This window comes from Staurois parvus, unplaced genomic scaffold (assembly GCF_062004578.1).
Source record: "Staurois parvus isolate SC_StPar_1 unplaced genomic scaffold, SC_StPar_1.0 ptg001068l, whole genome shotgun sequence".
NCBI classification, from domain to species: domain Eukaryota; kingdom Metazoa; phylum Chordata; class Amphibia; order Anura; family Ranidae; genus Staurois; species Staurois parvus.
The window spans coordinates 360,568-379,165 of NW_028318864.1; the positions used below are offsets into that span (position 1 = coordinate 360,568).

At 37.4% G+C, this 18,598-nt stretch overlaps 1 protein-coding gene across 1 annotated transcript; it reads left to right on the top strand.

Moving 5' to 3' along the window:
* On the top strand, positions 1-9,613 carry LOC149440578 (serine/threonine-protein kinase SBK1-like). The gene is made up of 5 exons (XM_089658438.1): positions 1-68; positions 4,455-4,571; positions 8,166-8,341; positions 8,913-8,953; positions 9,032-9,613. The coding sequence occupies exons 1-5, from the start codon at positions 1-3 to the stop codon at positions 9,611-9,613; spliced, it is 984 nt and encodes a 327-aa protein (XP_089514564.1).
* Positions 9,614-18,598: the final 8,985 nt, after the last annotated feature.

Genomic DNA, 18,598 nt, shown 5'->3' on the forward strand with positions numbered 1-18,598 from the left:
ATGTTGGGATCACTCTTCAATGTATCCTGCAAAGTGTTCCTCTGTTATCAGGCTCCACTGATTTCCAGGTGAGATCTTCAGCTATTCTCCAATGTCACCATAAATCTGGTGTTGAAGAGGAGTGAAAGAGGGAAGAGAAGGTCACCTTTAAATGGGAGTTTAAATGGGGGGGGGGGTGGTTGTAAAGTTGAAGCATTCTGTTTGGCTGCCTGGGAATTTACATAAGTTGTACAAGTAAGCCAACCTTGTGTTTGCCAATTTGCATTTGAACTGATCACTTGTAGACTGTAATCAGAATGTGAGAATGAATACAAAGAAACAAGGAAGACTTGAGGTTCAGGAGTATCAGCGTTTGCTGGGCTATAGATGATCACTTTATATACAGTATTCCATTCTACTGGAATATGAAATGACATTTTTCATTTTGCTGTGGAGCTCCTGGTGAGAAGGTTCGGTGTGTGAAGGTGTACTCAGGTTCTGTGACTTTCCGGCCACAGCAAAATCCTAGAAGGTGGAAAAGACATAAGCAGGAATCTTCTGGTATCGGATTTTTAGATATATTGTTAGTTTAGGATAACTACAAAGTGAATGGTAACATTTATCAAAGCAAAGGATCTTAGTAAGTTTAACCGCTTCCCGACCGCCCTATAGTAGAAATAGCGCTACAGGGCGGCACGTGCGTAAAATCAAATACCACCAAAAGAAAGCTCAATTCATGGGAAAAAAAGGACGCTGAGAGTGTTTTACTATGGGGCTGTGTGTGCGTCACTGTAATCACACGAGCTGACAGGGAGGAGAACTGTTAGTAAACAAAACCGTTCTCCTTCCCGGCGGAGATTCTCGGTAATCATGGGGTTCCGGCGAGTAATCACCAGCCAGGACCTGGTGATTGACAGCCATGGTCCCTACCTGGAAATGCAAAATCATGTGTGTGTGTATGTGTATATATATATATATAATGTGAATATGTTCACCCATGCTGCCTTGTAACAGTAACTTCTACAGGGCGGTCAGGAAGCAGTTAAACTGGGTGTTTAATTTCTTCCCTCTGTAAAATACATAACATGGGACCCATCCAATGATTTTTATTATGTGGCCCTGCTCAGAATTTGCAATAGACGGCTCTTGCTAGGGCCCGCATTTACGGCAAATTGCAGTCCATGCCTTTTATTTCCTTTACTCATTTCGGCTTCATCCATAGGAATGATTCGGGTCATGCTCATAAGTTTACATACCCCTGACAGAATTTGTTAGATACAGACCATTTATAAGATATGCATTCATGATCAGGCCAAAAACACCACCAATGTAGTTCACAGAAACCACTTCCCATCCGTGAAGACACCACAGGAACAAAACACAATCCCTGTGTCTATGGAACACGTTCCTTCTGTTTGGCCCCCAACCACCATACACTAACTCGGGGACAAGGTCAGCCAACCACAGACACATACTGATCCATAGATACCCGGTCACTACAAGCTGACCAAACCAAATGAGGACACCTAGAGTCATGACTGCTTTATACGCCTCCACATCTACACTAATATACCTTTTAGGTCAGCAATTTCTTCCATATCCACTGGAAAAGGATCATTTAGATCTGTATCTCTCTCTTCCCAATACTCCTCACATCCCTCACCCCTCCCTACAACATAGGCACAGATAGAAGCAGATGTGATAATATGTCCCAACCTCTCGGCTATGGCAGCCTGACCATTGAAAATTGAAATAGTTTGCATTGTGCATAATCTGTAATGTTTCCCTTTTTCCCCGGGGTGGGACTAGGACCACTTTGTGTAAACCTATGATGTGATTTTGTTCAGTTTTCGCTTTTGCTATCAATTCTTTGTTTTGTGTCACCTTCAGATTTGTAATTCTTAATTTTTAAGACTTTCCTCCTGGGAGGCCTTAACAATAATAATACTTTAACAATACCAGGTAAAAACCCTTTACATTTACTCTTTTTTTTTTTTTTCATTCTCCGATGCCCTAATATTTGGTTAATAAGTTTTCCTGCAACCACGGGTTTCAGGAAAGAAAATCGCTTGATTCCCATATTAACACAATCAGTGTTGATGGGAGAATCCCTTCCATGGAGCTATTGTGTTCTCTCGGTGGGGATAGGGGGTGGGGGAGTCATCCCCACTAGGAGAACACAGTGATTTCTGCTAGCGGCTATATTAGCCTCTAGCAATGATCACATGGAAAACCCGACAGGTTGGTTGTACCCAATTTGATCAATCAATCAACTTAGGTACATTCAGCCTGTCTATACATAGGTTACATTTTGGCCTTGAACCATCTGAGATTCGAACCTTCTATGGCCGGCTTTAGTTACAAAGCTTTCCATGCTAGATATGGCAGCCGTTTCCAGCAGATGGTGCCCAAAGTTTCCAAGTAATTACCTTAAAACTTTTCAAAGCTCCACTAACAAGTTGAGAAAATGCAAGAAAATAAGTGATAGAAAAATAAATGACACAATGACAAGCCATTAGTCTGAGACTACAATATTCAGTACACCCAAGGTGTTGGAGCACAGAAATTTACCATAACAATAAGATCTACCCTGAATGGTTTCAGCCGACACCCAACAGACAATACACAGAGGAGGAACTGAAGGCAATGGTGATGGGATTTGGTAATTACAGTAAACAAACAATAATAGAGGTGAACACCCAGACACTCAGCAGAAACAATTGACAATGACAATGGCTACCATTTCCCCCAACAACAATGTTTTGTATTGTATACCAAAAGAACCCTAAAAATACTCCATACTCTGGTCCACTGACCACACACAGCTTTATACACTAGAAAGTTTTTACAATGTACAGAGAAAAAAATAAAGCTATAATTTATCTGCAACATCTGTATTCACTTTATTCATTTTCTACAAAGTTCCACTTTTCCAAAAATGAGGATGCTAAAATGTGTGCATTACCAAACATCCTCCCTGCTACATTTAGCTTTAATTTCATACAAATACAATGCATGTCAATAAAACAAATCACAATAAACTAAAACAAGTTTTTAAAAAATAAAAATCTATCAATTCATGATTTTTTTTACCTTTTATAATAATAACATAAACCAAAAAATATAAAATCAATTTCCTCTTCAGTTTACTATTATCCCTATTAAATTGACCAGCTTCAAATATTTCTTCCAATATCCTTTTCCTGAATATGGCAATCCAGCAATCTAGTAATATAGAAGGTAATTATCAAGCATGTTCTACTATCCAACCTAATGCAGAGTAGCTGGTTATTTCCTGCATTTCCTCCACATTTGGTCTATGATTCCCTATGCCTTGCTCAATAAAGTACTGGAAGTATGGGGCACACTGGTGAGGCCACCTCCTTACCTTTACTATGGCACCCCAAAAACACTTCATTACCCTTAGGAGAGAAGAAAATCTGGATTTTACCAACATCAGGGGGTTTATTAACCTTTTCAGTTAAAATAATTTGACCCCCAATGTGATCTGGACTTGTCACAATGGAGTACTCTCTACTTTCGGTTTTGTGACCTTAAAGTGAACATTTAAAGTAAAGTAGATTGTGGAGACAAAATACAACAAATACAAACCAAACATGACAATAAAGACATACATTTCACCATCTCAGGGAAAGTTCCTTCATCTCCCCAATGAACATATATGTGATGAGCGCAGTGCTGAGTCTGAGCAGTTCCACATTACTAAAAATGACTAGTGATGAAGCCCCATAGCAGAAAAATGTATTTTGGCCTCAAACTTTATATGTAAATACTCTGCTTGTAAAAGATTAGTATTTATCGTAAGAATCTGCAGAAGATTTTTGAAGCTTTTAGTGATGGAACATCTTTGTTAAAACCTTTAAAGAATAACTTTCCTTTCAGGGTCCAATCACAGCTCAGCATTCCAGCCTTTGTCAGTTCATATATATTGCCCCCTTTATAGTCTCAGGTGGGTGGAATTCTGTGTTGATTTTAGATTGTACATTTATGATTTATATATGGATGCATGTTTATATTTCATTTATTTAGACAGATATTTTATACATAAACTTTTCATGGCTAAATTGGGTCAATGTGATATTTTGCATTTTTGTAAATTTATGTTGAGCAATTTAATAAAAATATATTATTGAAAGAATATTAAGACATTTTATACATTATCTCTATAAAGCTTAGCATCTAGAAACTGTTTCCTTGGTTAATTAAATCATTTAAAATTAGTTTCAGAGTAATTTTCCCGCCCTCATCACACTGGCACAGCATAAACAATCCCCATTCATATGGACCTACCTGCTCCACCCTTCAGGAGCCCATTCCAAAGTCACCAATCATATGTTAATGAGCAGCTCCTCTGTGTTGGCCAATCAGAATCTCATTTAACAAATTCCTTTTTCTCCTCACATATATACCAGACCTCCAGTTCTTACTTTCAGTGACTCTCATTTTGCTTGTAGCAAAAGTGATTCATTTCCTCCATTGACTGCTTCCCGCCAGAATTACTTTTCAGAAGACCACATAGATTTCCTCCGTGAAGACCGACTTGGAGACCATCTATACCTTCATTTCCCAAAGTAAGTCATATAGAACTTCATAGTTTTATAATCCTCAGTTTTATCCTTTTCTAGGGTTTTTCTACTATTAGAAGATGTACTTAGCAGAAAGTTAGATAGTAAAACTGTTTAATGTTCTCTATTTTTCACACTTACCTGTTATTTATTGTCACACAAATAGGCCTTTTATTTTACAGATTTATATATTGATTAAATCTCCACATTATCTTGCAGTCATTTATTTTTAAAATATATTCAGCCTTAAGCTTTACATTCAGATGTTCATTCTTCTTGTACCCTTGAAATAAAATGAAACAATTCCATCCTCGGTTGTGTGATAGATGGTAGATTAGCAGTTGCATGTTAAATACAAATTCAAAATCAAAAGTATCACATTTTGCAGTCCTGTAATTTTGCCATTCCAGTCTGTCTTTTTCATACATGGAAGTGTTTTCCTAATTCTCTCTTTCATCATATTTTACAATGACAACCTAACAATACAGATTTCTTAGCAGAAAGTTAAATAGAAAAAAACCTGTTTTTAATTCTCCCAAAATTGTAATTATTTTTTTCTTTTTCACTTTCCTGTTATTGCCTTACAAAAGGGATTAAATCATTGTCTTTTGTTTAGAGATCCATAGATTGATGGAATATCCACATTAACTTGCAATATGTTGTTTTTACAATCTACCCAACCTCATGCATTACATTCAGATGTTCTTTCTTCATGTTCCCTTGAAATAAAATGAAACAATTCCATCCTAGGTTGTCTGGTAGGTTGTAGATTAGTAGTTGCATGCTAAACAATTCAGTACCAAAAGTTTTTTTTCTTTCCTAAGTTTCAAATTTTGCCGTACCTGTCTGTCTTTTTGTACACTCCATTGTTTTCCTATATTTCTCATTCATCATATTTTACAATGACAACCCAGCAATACAAATGTTGTACCAAACAGGTTAAATAAAAGAATGTTTTAATGTTCCCTGAATTTAGATGATTTTCTCTTTATTTCCCTTGCCTGTTATTACCCTACAAGAAGGATTAAATGATTGCTTTTTGTTGAGCAATCCATAGATCGATGGAATATCCACATTGTTCTGCAATATTGTATTTCTACAATCTACCCAACCTCATGCATTACATTCACATGTTCTTTCTTCATCTTCCCTTGAAATAAAATGAAACCGTTCCATCCGAGGTTGTCTGAGAGATTGTAGATTAGTAGTTGTGTGTTAAACAACAATTCACCATCAAACGTTACTACACCATTCCTGTCTGTCTTTTTGTACATGCAACTTTGTTTCCCCCCTAATTTTCTTTGTTTTTCCAAATTCACCAATAAAAACCTGTTTTAGCAGTAAGTTAAATAGACAAACGTTTTTATGTTCCCTCAATTAGATTTTTTATATTTTATTTAATTTACCTGTTATTGCCCTACAAGTACAAATACATTATTTTCTTTTGTTTAGAGGTCTGTGTATTGATTATTTTTTTAGAATATAACCAACCTCATACATACATTGAGATTTTCTTTCTTCATGTATCCTAGAAGTAAAATTATACAGGTCTTCTTAGGTCATCCTAGATTGTCTGTTAGGCAATTTTCAGTTTGGTTTGAAAGCATAATCCTGCAAAAACATTCTTGTCTTTGTAGTAATCGGGTTCCAAATTCCACTGTTCCCATTTGTCATATTTAGTACATGTGGGGTTCTATTTTCTCTTCCACTATATTGTTACAATGACATGCTTACATAACATTGACTAGAATGTTGGCAACTCTGACCAGCAACTCAATACGATGGCTGTAGCTAGAGGCCAACTCCAGCCAATCCCATTTATTTGCTTGATTTATAAATGAGTTATAACTTCTGTCAGGTTTTTATTACCACCTGGGTCCTTATTGGGAAGATCCACTAGTGACCCAATACTGGGACACACATGGCAATAAACACCTGACAAAGATATGAGTCTGAGTGCCCAAAATATCTTGTCCTATGACATGCTCAGATCTTTTGTTGTACTTTGTGCTTCACATTTAAATATACTGTGTGTGTGTATATATATATATTTATTTTCTGTTTATCTTCATGCCTTGCTAGTCTGGCTAGAGTATTCTATGGCAATCTTTTTCAACCAGGGTGCCCAGGTACCCTGGGGTGCCTTCTGGGTTCTTCAGCGATGCCTCGGTAGAATTGCCCCAAAAACTGTAAACAAGACAGTAAGTGGATCAGTCCTGCATTTTTGTTACACAAACCACAAATTTGTATTGTGCAGCATTACAACCTTGGGTTCTGTGGGGTCCAGCCGCTGACATCCTAACAACGGATGATGTAATTGGTTGAAAAGGAGGACATCAGTCACCTGAATTGTAAAGGGTGCTTTAACTGAGAAAAGGTTGAGAAACACTGTTCTATGGTGTATGCATAGCAAGACCAGTATAGGTCCATGATGAGGGACCCCTTGTATTTTCCTGTTACTATATAATGCTAGAATGCAGTTTTTCATTGTCCAGTTATACCTGACTCTGGAATATTTCCTATTGTGAATTGATGTTGGTCACCTTTGGAAATAGCCACCAAATCTTCTTTCAGTTTATGTATCTGTTATTAATCTTTAATAAAAAGATCATGGGACAAAAAAAATTACAAAACCTAATAAAGGTTTTCATTCTCCCCCCACTTGTGCCTCTTAAAGGGGTTTTGCTGACCACACACATGAAGTGAGGGAAGATCGGATGTCAGAGATGGCAATAAAAAGATGTTCTAACCCTTTTCGGTTTTTGTCCAAATTCTTTGGTTGGATTTGTGCTTGAAGTCTCAGGAAGTCACATATCTTTAGTAAATAATTTTACTGTATTACAGCAAAGTAAAATCAGGGACTTCCTAGGATGGCATCTAAGGACAGAAAGTCAACACCCAGCTATAAAAGATATTTTCATAAATGTTAGTCATATCATGCAAAAGTTTAAAGATTCACACATGATGTTCAATACAAAAACTTTTGTATGATGTGACTAATACATTTGGAATTTGTATCCCTATGTTTTGAATTGATATCCCTGGCTGCCATCCTAGGAGGTCCCCGGTTGTTACCTTGTTGTAGACATTTGTTGGTTTGGAATGATGGCACTCTCGGTCCTTTGCCCAGTGCCATTCTACATCACTCCTTTCTCTCTTTGGAATCTATAAAATAATTGGACTTCTTACATATAACTTGTATGTATCAGAGTAAGGGTTCGTGTCCATAGAATCAGTTTGATGTCCATTTGAGACCCTTCTAAAATAATTTATAATACTGTATATTGACAGGTGAATTTGATTGGCTTCAAGTGGGTTTTGCATTACCATAGACTTATATAGGAAAGCAATATCCACTTGCTGTGAATAAAAGCTCATCAACATAAGCCCAACATGTATTTAATAAGAATTGTAAGCATATATCAGCTTTAAAATGTAAAATAACTGTCTTTAGTTACAATACTACCCCTCCCCCCACCTCTAATGAAGGTGACTATTAATAACAGTAACTGGGTGATATCCAGAGAGATGATTAATGCCGCTTACTAATGATTAGTGCCAAATGAAACTCATTTGTATGTTTTGATGTTGTGATTCCAGAATGGCTTCTAGCATTGTAGAAGTAACCAAGAACACTGCAAGGAAACTTCTTGAGCTCATCGCCGAAACCTCCGAAATCCTGAGGATGATGGAAGTCACAGACCACTTCCACCCCATCAAAGAGCTCGGGACAGGATCGTATGGAAAGGTTCTCTTGGCCAAACATCGGGGTTCAGGTAAATTTGTAGCCTAATTCATGTAAAGAGAATGATTTACAGAATCAGTTGTGCTTCTGAATGAGTGGAAATAAACTAAGGAGAAGAGTAACTAGCAGGTAAAGGTTCTTCGGTTGCATGGTGCAACAAGGGGGATCATACTGTAGATATTGCATCATCAGAGGAGGGGAGACTATAATGAGCAAGTCTGCCATAATATACAAGACTGATATTTACATATTCTAGTTAATGCTCTGGGCACCCTCTGCAGATTTAGTTCTATTTAGAGATCAGATATCTAAAGGATCTTTACTTCTAATCTGAGATATGAGTGTGACATCCAAGATCTAAGAATCAACAGAATGCTTCGGCTGCAGAACATTTCCAAACCTTTGAGCAGCATTTTTTAAGTTTCTAATTTTTCCAAGCCCCCCTTGCTTCCAGTTTTTGAGTGATGATTATGGATCTTAATAAGTCAGAGCTTTTAGATTTGCAGAAACTTTTAACTAACTTTAGTAGGTTTTTAGTAAGCTTCATAATTTCTCTAATGTTAGGTTTATGATACTCATTGTCTTTTTTTGTCTTTCAACAGATGAGTTGGTGGCTATGAAACTCAGCAAGACTGTACAAGAGGTAAGGTGGGTTCAATATGTTGGGTAACATTGTGCTATATTTGTGTCTAGTGACTAATTTTATCTTTTTTTTCTACAGGTTGGTTTAAATGAAGATCTTGTAAAGGGTTTTGTTCCACAGGTAGCGAGTGCCTTAGACTTTATGCACAGCAGAGGAATGGTCCATCGGGACATTAAACTGGACAACATTTTGCTCATGGACATTGAATGTAAGGAAGTCAAATTAGCAGATTTTGGACCGACGAGGCTCCGGGGCACTCAAGCACCATGTATGGCCTGGTCCATCCCATATACCGCTCCGGAATTGTGCAGCTTAAAAGAAGGGGATCAATTGCTGCTGCACCCGAGCATTGACGTGTGGGCGTTTGGAGTCCTGTTGTACACAGTTATGACCGGCTCATTTCCTTGGGAAGAAGCAGAGGGTCATGACCCCATGTATCGGGAGTTTGCTTGGTGGCAAATGAAGAAAGACCTAACCTTGGCACCAGGAAAGTGGCAACAATTCTCCATTGAAGCCAGGCAGATGTTCTGGGACTTGTTGGCCCTCAATGCCTCTGAGAGGTGTTCTGCTATGGACATTTTAAAATATGTCCACCTGCCATGGACAGCAAAAATGCCTCCAGAGAATCTAACCAGGAAAACGGTCATACATGTGATATAACAGAGTGCATGATGTCCATTGTGGAGCCTCATCAAGTGCTGCCTCATACAAGACTCATGTCCTAGGGGAAGGTAAGAGTCTAAATCTTAGGACTGCTGGCGTTTTCTGTAGCTGGTCACATGTTTGCTTATCTACTGTAATTGCTGATTTCAGGAATACTAACTCATAGCATAGGAAAACCGTATATAATGAGCCACAGAAGCACAGATCTAATTGGACCACATGTCCACTTCTTTCCACCACAGTTCTCAAAAGCAATTTCACTATTCAAACATATACCATTCTAAAGCTATAACACCGATGTATGCTTACATGGTACCTACACTAATTACACATTCATTCTATTTGGCTTTAGTCTCCCAATGCTTCCCCTGCCTAAGAAAATATTATATGGTCAAATTATGGGACCCTCTGCTCCAGGGCCACAGAGCAGCTAATGGCATGGTTATACTACATAGAAATTACATTGCACTTCTTTTCACCATTGATTTTATTGTTCTCCTTAAATGGCCCTAAAACTCATTTCCAGTTTTATTCTTTCATGTGGTAGGAGGGGGGGCCTGTTTAAAAAAACAAGCAATGTTCACCCTCCCCAAGCTCTAGTGCTGCCCCATATTGTCTTTGCTCCAGATTCGGTCTTTTCCAGGATTTGACACCCAATGTTATGCAACATCTTCTGTGAGCTGACAGGAAAATGATTCAGGGAGCCAAGCTCACCGCATCACATGAGCCCAGTTCTCTGCAGCAGCATTCAGGACCTGTTCCCTGCTGGAGGATAGATGAGGATGGGAAACACATGTGAATCATATGTCCAGCCCGGCCAGCAAGAAAAAAGACAGATTTAAATAAAGCTCCTAAACATGTGTACTATATTAGAACAAATTGACATTTTTTACATTTTGTTGGTTTTCTTTTCACTTTTTTTGTTCATTGTCAAGTGTTTCGGAATGTGTGTTCTGCAATCCTTCTGTACAAGGCATATATGGTAAGTATAATATTGTCATAATAAATGAAGACTTTAATGACTCTATTGCAGTATGGACTGAGGAATCCTTGGATACATTGATGGAATGATGTTACATTACCACGCCTGAGATCAGCAAGCCCCCCCCCCCCAGCTGCATAGTGTAGTAACTTTTGCTAATCTGTGGTTACTCCTCCTGTGCACTGGGTGGTGCTGTTGTGCTTCTTCACCTCTGGTTTATTCAATATTGTATTATTATGTTTATACAGCAATATGACTATTACTAATACTACTATCACTTTATACTACTTTACTACTTCTGCTGCTATTACTCCCACATGTATGGAAAACCTCTATTTCTTGATGTTCCAGTGTTCACATTTAGATTTTTCTTTTTTTTTTTTTCTATTAACATTATTTTGAAAACTTTACACTATTACCTAGCAGGAGAAATGAGGGGCTCCACTGATTGATACTTTCCAACCGTTCCCGATTTGGCAGGGCATGCCCATTTTTTAGTTTATTGTCCCATGACGGTTGTGTCTGGGCTGTGTCCTGGGATCACAGCATGAGGGTCTGATGGTTTCAGCAGTAACAGCATCAGTGTTGGCTTCTAGTCCTGATCCTTGTTTGCCCACATTCCCAGCAGCTGTGCCCACTGATCTCGCCCTTTACCAAGTCACAAATACCAGTGTATTGCATGCTATGCCAGATGGCCCTTCTGGCCAAATTAGGAAAATGATCTGATCTGGTGGAGGCTCTTACTGACTTCATGGTTGTGTCCGTTTTAGAAGACACAGCCTTGGTTGCCAGCTAAGGGTTATCAACAATCTCCTGCAAGGAAATTTTTTTTCCCCCAATGTGCTCACCCAAGTTGTCAATCCAAATATTCAGGTTGTGAGCCACACATGCAGCTGCCAAGGCTGGTGCCACAGAGGCAGAACTTGCTTCCTAGATTATCCTAAGGAGGTCCTCTATCTTCCCATCCATTAGGGTTAAGATGAAGGTTTAGTCTGGATTTTCCTTTAACAAACACCCAAACCTTTCCCCAAGCATCATATGTAGGAGCTGTATTTCTAACAGTCCTACATATGACAGCTTCCCACTGTCACAGGATTTTAGAAACCACTGCTGTCACAGGGAATACTAAGCCATGTGTGTGTGTGGGGGGGGGGGTGCATATGAGGACCACTTATTTTATAGGGGGTTTCCAGGTTTCAATAAGTATCTGCAGAACCGAACAACCACTAATCAGGGTTGTGGGGAAGAGACCCTTGTCCTCATGTATTATAGGGATAAAGTGCTTTGCTAAGGGTTCCCCCTGGCAAGGCACCCCTGAATGTTGAGGGCATGTGGCCTGAGGCTGAGATTTCTTTTTTCTGATTCCTTCCTCTGATTAAGGTCCTTCAAGGATTGATTTATGTAAAAGGTCCTCCCCTTTTTGGCCTAGCAATCATGCAGGTCTTTGCAAAAGCCCAATGAAAAATATTGTTTTCTGTGTGCCCTGTTCACACCACACCATCTGCACATGACATTAGCATCGTGGTGTGAACAGGACACATAGAACGCAATGGTTTTCTTTATACCCATGCAGAGACCTGAGAGGTGCATAAAAATATGTCAATGCACATGGTGTGAGCGAGCCCATAAGGTACACCCAAAGCAACACCGTATCCATGAAGTCTTCAATAAAGAGGTAATGAGGTAAGCATTAGGAATGCCATTCCACAACCATATGGAGGGACAAGAACCTACCAATGAAGGGTAGCCTGGGGAAAGAGACAAGAGGGAAGTGCACAAATCTGTGCTCCCAATGACCACTGGCCCAACAGCCATCCGGTAAAAAAAACAAAACCTACATCACACTTTATTCCTGTTGGCAGTATACACAATCAGAACTGGAGGGGTGGGTGGGATATTGTATGCTGTCTTGTATTTCCTGTTGAAAGTAGAACCATTCATCTCTGGTTGGACCTTGAAGATGAGGATATACCCTGAAAACTTGTCCTGAAAGTTGAATGTTAGTGCAAATAAAAAAAGTATCCAGGACAGTACTCAATTGTTCTTGTTAGCAGAAAACTAAAAAAAGAAATGTGTGGGTGGGCAAGACTTTAAGGCCTTAGATCACTTTTCACAGAAAAGCACAGGGGCAGCTGACAGGCATCGTGAGGCCATACTGCTTCTTCCTGAATGTTTTGGGCTGTCTTGGACAGTTGAGGAAGTATTTGCAATGGTATTTTCAACTGCAAGCCTAATGTTGGACAGGCAGTTGCAGCACAGCTCTATTCACTTGAATAAGTCACGTTCAGTGACAGTACTGCCTACTGAATGTGATTTAGGGAGATAATTTCGGATGCTGAGCCCCACTGAATCAATGGGTTTGGGCATTTTCAAAATGGAGGTCATTGGTGGTCAACTTCTTCTTCCTGGTTCCCTGTGCCGGCCCATTTATGTCCTGTTTTATAAAACATTCTTAAGTTAATTAATGTAATTATTTCTAAGAACACAATTACTAGTTCTTATAATATAGATGGACAGCATAAGAATAGCAATGTTAGGTGATCGGGCCCCATATTGATGTGGGAGGGTGTGACCTACTGTTGGGTCCATCCTTCTCAGCATAGTCTATTTGGTAGGGCATCTCCCACTCCAGTACTGTATATGCATTTTGGTATGTAGTCAGTGGGGTTGCTGCATTGCTACGTGTCCTCTTTCACAATTCTAGTCATTTTGATTGTAGAAGGTTTGCCAAAACCTCAGGGGAACATCCCCTTCTCTTATTACTGCTTGGAGCCACCTTTGTGGGCCGAGGCCTGGTTATGTCCCCCTCCCCCCTCTTTTTGTACTTCTAATTTGCATTGTTTATTGTAAACCCAGCTATCTGATTTTTTTTTCCTTTTTTAATGTCTTGTTGATTTGTTTTTTGTCTGCAGTTATTTTTGTATTCTTTGTATTGTATTTTGTAATCTCTTAAATTCTGATCAATAAAATATTATGCAAAAAAAAGGTCACATGCCTGAAGAAGGGGCCTTGCATGGCTCAGAGACCAGGATGTTGTTATGGTGTGATGTGATCATTTAATAAAATGTTTGGATGCTTTTTGGAGATCCTTCATGTGCTTCCGGCATATCTCTTGTTCTATTATATCTAAAGGTGAATTCCCAAAACATAACCTACTTGGGGTACTTGACAGCTAAGGTTGGGAACCATTGCTATACACAAATTTTGCTAACCCCAAAAAATTAATTTCACTCTGGTGACCGTGGGTTACATTTGGCTTCCATATCCACTTCCCTCAAAAGAACCGTACCTGTACATCCTCTGGTTGAATTTGGTATACTGGGGTCATGGCTGGAGCTCCAGTCATGACCCCAATATCTTTTTTTTTTTTTTTCAGCCAGCCATGTGAAATAAAGTGATCCAAGTGGCTAATGAATCACTGGATCACTTTCACATGCAACTGAAGGGGGCCCCCCCGCTGCCTTCTTGGGCTCTCCCATCCCACCAGGGAGCTCCACACTGAACTCGCAGGTTTTGCCTGCCAACTATAGAGATTAGAGATGAGTGAATTATTCAAAAATTCGATTCGGCTGATTCGCCGAATTTGAGGAAGAAATTCGATTCGATGCGAATTTATTCGCTACGAATTTAACTTATAAAAAGGGTTTCTAGGCTTCAGAGAGCCTTTATATTAGTGCAGAACACTGTACCTTTAATTTAAATGCCCTTGGAGATGAGGAAGGAGAAGGAGAAGGAGAAGGATGAGAAGAAGGAGAAGGAGAAGGATGAGAAGAAGAAGGATGAGAAGAAGGAGAAGGAGAAGGATGAGGAGAAGGAGAAGGATGAGAAGAAGGAGAAGGATGAGAAGAAGGAGAAGGAGAAGGATGAGAAGAAGGAGAAGGATGAGAAGAAGGAGAAGGATGATAAGAAGGAGAAGGAGAAGGATGAGAAGAAGGAGAAGGATGAGAAGAAGGAGAAGGAGAAGGATGAGAAGAAGGAGAAGGATGAGGAGAAGGAGAAGGATGAGGAGAAGGAGAAGGATGAGAAGAAGGAGAAGGAGAAGGATGAGAAGAAGGAGAAGGAGAAGGATGAGAAGAAGGAGAAGGATGAGAAGAAGGAGAAGGATGAGAAGAAGGAGAAGGATGAGAAGAAGGATGAGAAGAAGGATGAGAAGAAGGAGAAGGATGAGAAGAGGAAGAAGGATGAGAAGAAGTAGAAGGATGAGAAGAAGGAGAAGGATGAGAAGAAGAAGAAGGATGAGAAGAAGAAGAAGGAGAAGGAGAAGGAGAAGGATGAGAAGAAGGAGAAGGATGAGAAGAAGGAGAAGGAGAAGGATGAGAAGAAGGAGAAGGATGAGAAGAAGGAGAAGGATGAGAAGAAGGAGAAGGAGAAGGATGAGAAGAAGGAGAAGGATGAGAAGAAGGAGAAGAAGAAGGATGAGAAGAAGAAGAAGGATGAGAAGAAAAGAAGGATGAGAAGAAGGAGAAGGATGAGAAGAAGAAGAAGGATGAGAAGAAGAAGAAGAAGGATGAGAAGAAGGAGAAGGATGAGAAGAAGAAGAAGGATGAGAAGAAGAAGAAGGACGAGAAGAAGGAGAATTCCAAGCCGGCAAAAAGTGTATCTGCAGAGCTCCGCTATTTCTTAGCGGAGCTCTGCAGATACACTTAGCGGAGCTCTGCAGATACACTTTTTGCAGGCTTGGAATTCTTCTTATTTTCATCCTACTTCTTCTTCTTCATCCTCATCCTCAGAAGAAGAAGAAGAATGAAAAGAAGAAGAAGAAGAATGAAAAGAAGAATGAAAAGAAGAAGAAGAATGAAAAGAAGAAGAAGAAGAATGAAAAGAAGAATGAGAAGAATGAAAAGATTCTTCTTCTTCTTCTTTTCATTCTTCTTCTTCTTTTCATTCTTCTTCTTCTTCTTTTCATTCTTCTTTTCATTCTTCTCATTCTTCTTTTCATTCTTCTTTTCATTCTTCTTTTCATTCTTCTTCTCATTCTTCTTCTTCTTTTCATTCTTCTCATTCTTCTTCTTTTCATTCTTCTTCTTCTTCTTTTCATTCTTCTTCTTCTTCTTTTCATTCTTCTTCTTCTTCTTCTCATTCTTCTTTTCATTCTTCTCATTCTTCTCATTCTTCTTTTCATTCTTCTTCTCATTCTTCTTTTCATTCTTCTTCTTCTTCTTTTCATTCTTCTTCTTCTTCTTTTCATTCTTCTTTTCATTCTTCTCATTCTTCTTTTCATTCTTCTTCTCATTCTTCTTTTCATGAAGAAGAAAAGAAGAATGAGAAGAATGAAAAGAAGAATGAAAAGAAGAAGAAGAATGAAAAGAAGAAGAAGAATGAAAAGAAGAAGAAGAAGAAGAATGAAAAGAAGAAGAAGAATGAAAAGAAGAAGAAGAATGAAAAGAAGAATGAAAAGAAGAAGAAGAATGAAAAGAAGAAGAAGAATGAAAAGAAGAATGAAAAGAAGAAGAAGAATGAAAAGAAGAAGAAGAAGAATGAAAAGAAGAATGAAAAGAAGAAGAATGAAAAGAAGAAGAATGAAAAGAAGAATGAAAAGAAGAAGAAGAAGAATGAAAAGAAGAAGAAGAAGAATGAAAAGAAGAATGAGAAGAATGAAAAGAAGAAGAAGAAGAATGAAAAGAAGAATGAAAAGAAGAAGAATGAAAAGAAGAAGAAGAATGAAAAGAAGAAGAAGAAGAATGAAAAGAAGAATGAAAAGAAGAAGAAGAATGAAAAGAAGAAGAAGAATGAAAAGAAGAATGAAAAGAAGAATGAGAAGAATTAAAAGATTCTTCTTCTTTTCATTCTTCTTTTCATTCTTATTCTTCTTTTCATTCTTCTTCTTTTCATTCTTCTCATTCTTCTTTTCATTCTTCTCATTCTTTTTCTCATTCTTCTTTTCATTCTTCTTCTTCTCATTCTTCTTCTCATTCTTCTTTTCATTCTTCTTTTCATTCTTCTTCTCATTCTTCTTTTCATGAAGAAGAAAAGAAGAATGAGAAGAATGAAAAGAAGAATGAAAAGAAGAAGAAGAATGAAAAGAAGAATGAGAAGAAGAATGAAAAGAAGAAGGAGAAGAATGAAAAGAAGAAGAAGAATGAAAAGAAGAAGAAGAATGAAAAGAAGAATGAAAAGAAGAAGAAGAATGAAAAGAAGAAGAAGAATGAAAAGAAGAAGAAGAATGAAAAGAAGAAGAAGAAGAATGAAAAGAAGAATGAAAAGAAGAAGAATGAAAAGAAGAATGAAAAGAAGAAGCAGAAGAATGAAAAGAAGAAGAAGAAGAATGAAAAGAAGAATGAGAAGAATGAAAAGAAAAAGAAGAAGAATGAAAAGAAGAATGAAAAGAAGAAGAATGAAAAGAAGAAGAAGAATGGAAAGAAGAAGAAGAAGAATGAAAAGAAGAATGAAAAGAAGAAGAAGAATGAAAAGAAGAAGAAGAATGAAAAGAAGAATGAAAAGAAGAATGAGAAGAATGAAAAGATTCTTCTTCTTTTCATTCTTCTTTTCATTCTTATTCTTCTTTTCATTCTTCTTCTTTTCATTCTTCTCATTCTTCTTTTCATTCTTCTCATTCTTCTTTTCATTCTTCTTTTCATTCTTCTTCTTCTCATTCTTCTTCTCATTCTTCTTTTCATTCTTCTTTTCATTCTTCTTTTCATGAAGAAGAAAAGAAGAATGAGAAGAATGAAAAGAAGAATGAAAAGAAGAAGAATGAAAAGAATAATGAGAAGAAGAATGAAAAGAAGAATGAAAAGAAGAATGAGAAGAATGAAAAGAAGAATGAGAAGAATGAAAAGAAGAATGAGAAGAATGAAAAGAAGAATGAAAAGAAGAAGAAGAAGAGGAATGAAAAAAAGAAGAAGAATGAAAAGAAGAATGAAAAGAAGAAGAAGAAAAATGAAAAGAAGAATGAAAAGAAGAAGAAGAAGAAGAATGAAAAGAAGAAGAAGAAGAAGAATGAAAAGAAGAAGAAGAAGAAGAATGAAAAGAAGAATGAGAAGAATGAAAAGAAGAATGAGAAGAATGAAAAGAAGAAGAAGAATGAAAAGAAGAAGAAGAAGAAGAAGAAGAATGAAAAGAAGAATGAAAAGAAGAATGAGAAGAATGAAAAGATTCTTCTTCATCTTCTTTTCATTCTTCTTTTCATTCTTCTTCTTCTTCTTTTCATTCTTCTCATTCTTCTTTTCATTCTTCTTTTCATTCTTCTCATTCTTCTTTTCATTCTTCTTTTCATTCTTCTTCTCATTCTTCTTTTCATTCTTCTTTTCATTCTTCTTCTCATTCTTCTTTTCATTCTTTTTCTCATTCTTCTTTTCATTCTTCTCATTCTTCTTCTCATTCTTCTTTTCATTCTTTTTCTCATTCTTCTTTTCATTCTTCTTTTCATTCTTCTCATTCTTCTTTTCATTCTTCTTTTCATTCTTCTTCTCATTCTTCTTTTCATTCTTCTTCTTCTTTTCATTCTTCTTTTCATTCTTCTTCTTCTTTTCATTCTTCTTTTCATTCTTCTTCTTCTTTTCATTCTTCTTTTCATTCTTCTTCTCATTCTTCTTTTCATTCTTCTTCTTCTTTTCATTCTTCTTTTCATTCTTCTTCTTCTTCTTTTCATTCTTCTCATTCTTCTTTTCATTCTTCTCATTCTTCTTTTCATTCTTCTCATTCTTCTTCTCATTCTTCTTTTCATTCTTCTTCTTCTTTTCATTCTTTTTTTCATTCTTCTCATTCTTCTTTTCATTCTTCTTCTCATTCTTCTTTTCATGAAGAAGAAAAGAAGAATGAGAAGAATGAAAAGAAGAATGAAAAGAAGAAGAAGAATGAAAAGAAGAATGAGAAGAAGAATGAAAAGAAGAATGAAAAGAAGAATGAGAAGAATGAAAAGCAGAAGTATTCCAGTACAGCAAAAAGTGTATCTGCAGAGAGCTCCGCTATTTCTGACAGTTCTCTGACAGTTCCTTCACATTTACAGCGGTTGAAACATTGTATCTATTTCCGAATAAAAACATCTGTATCCTAAATGG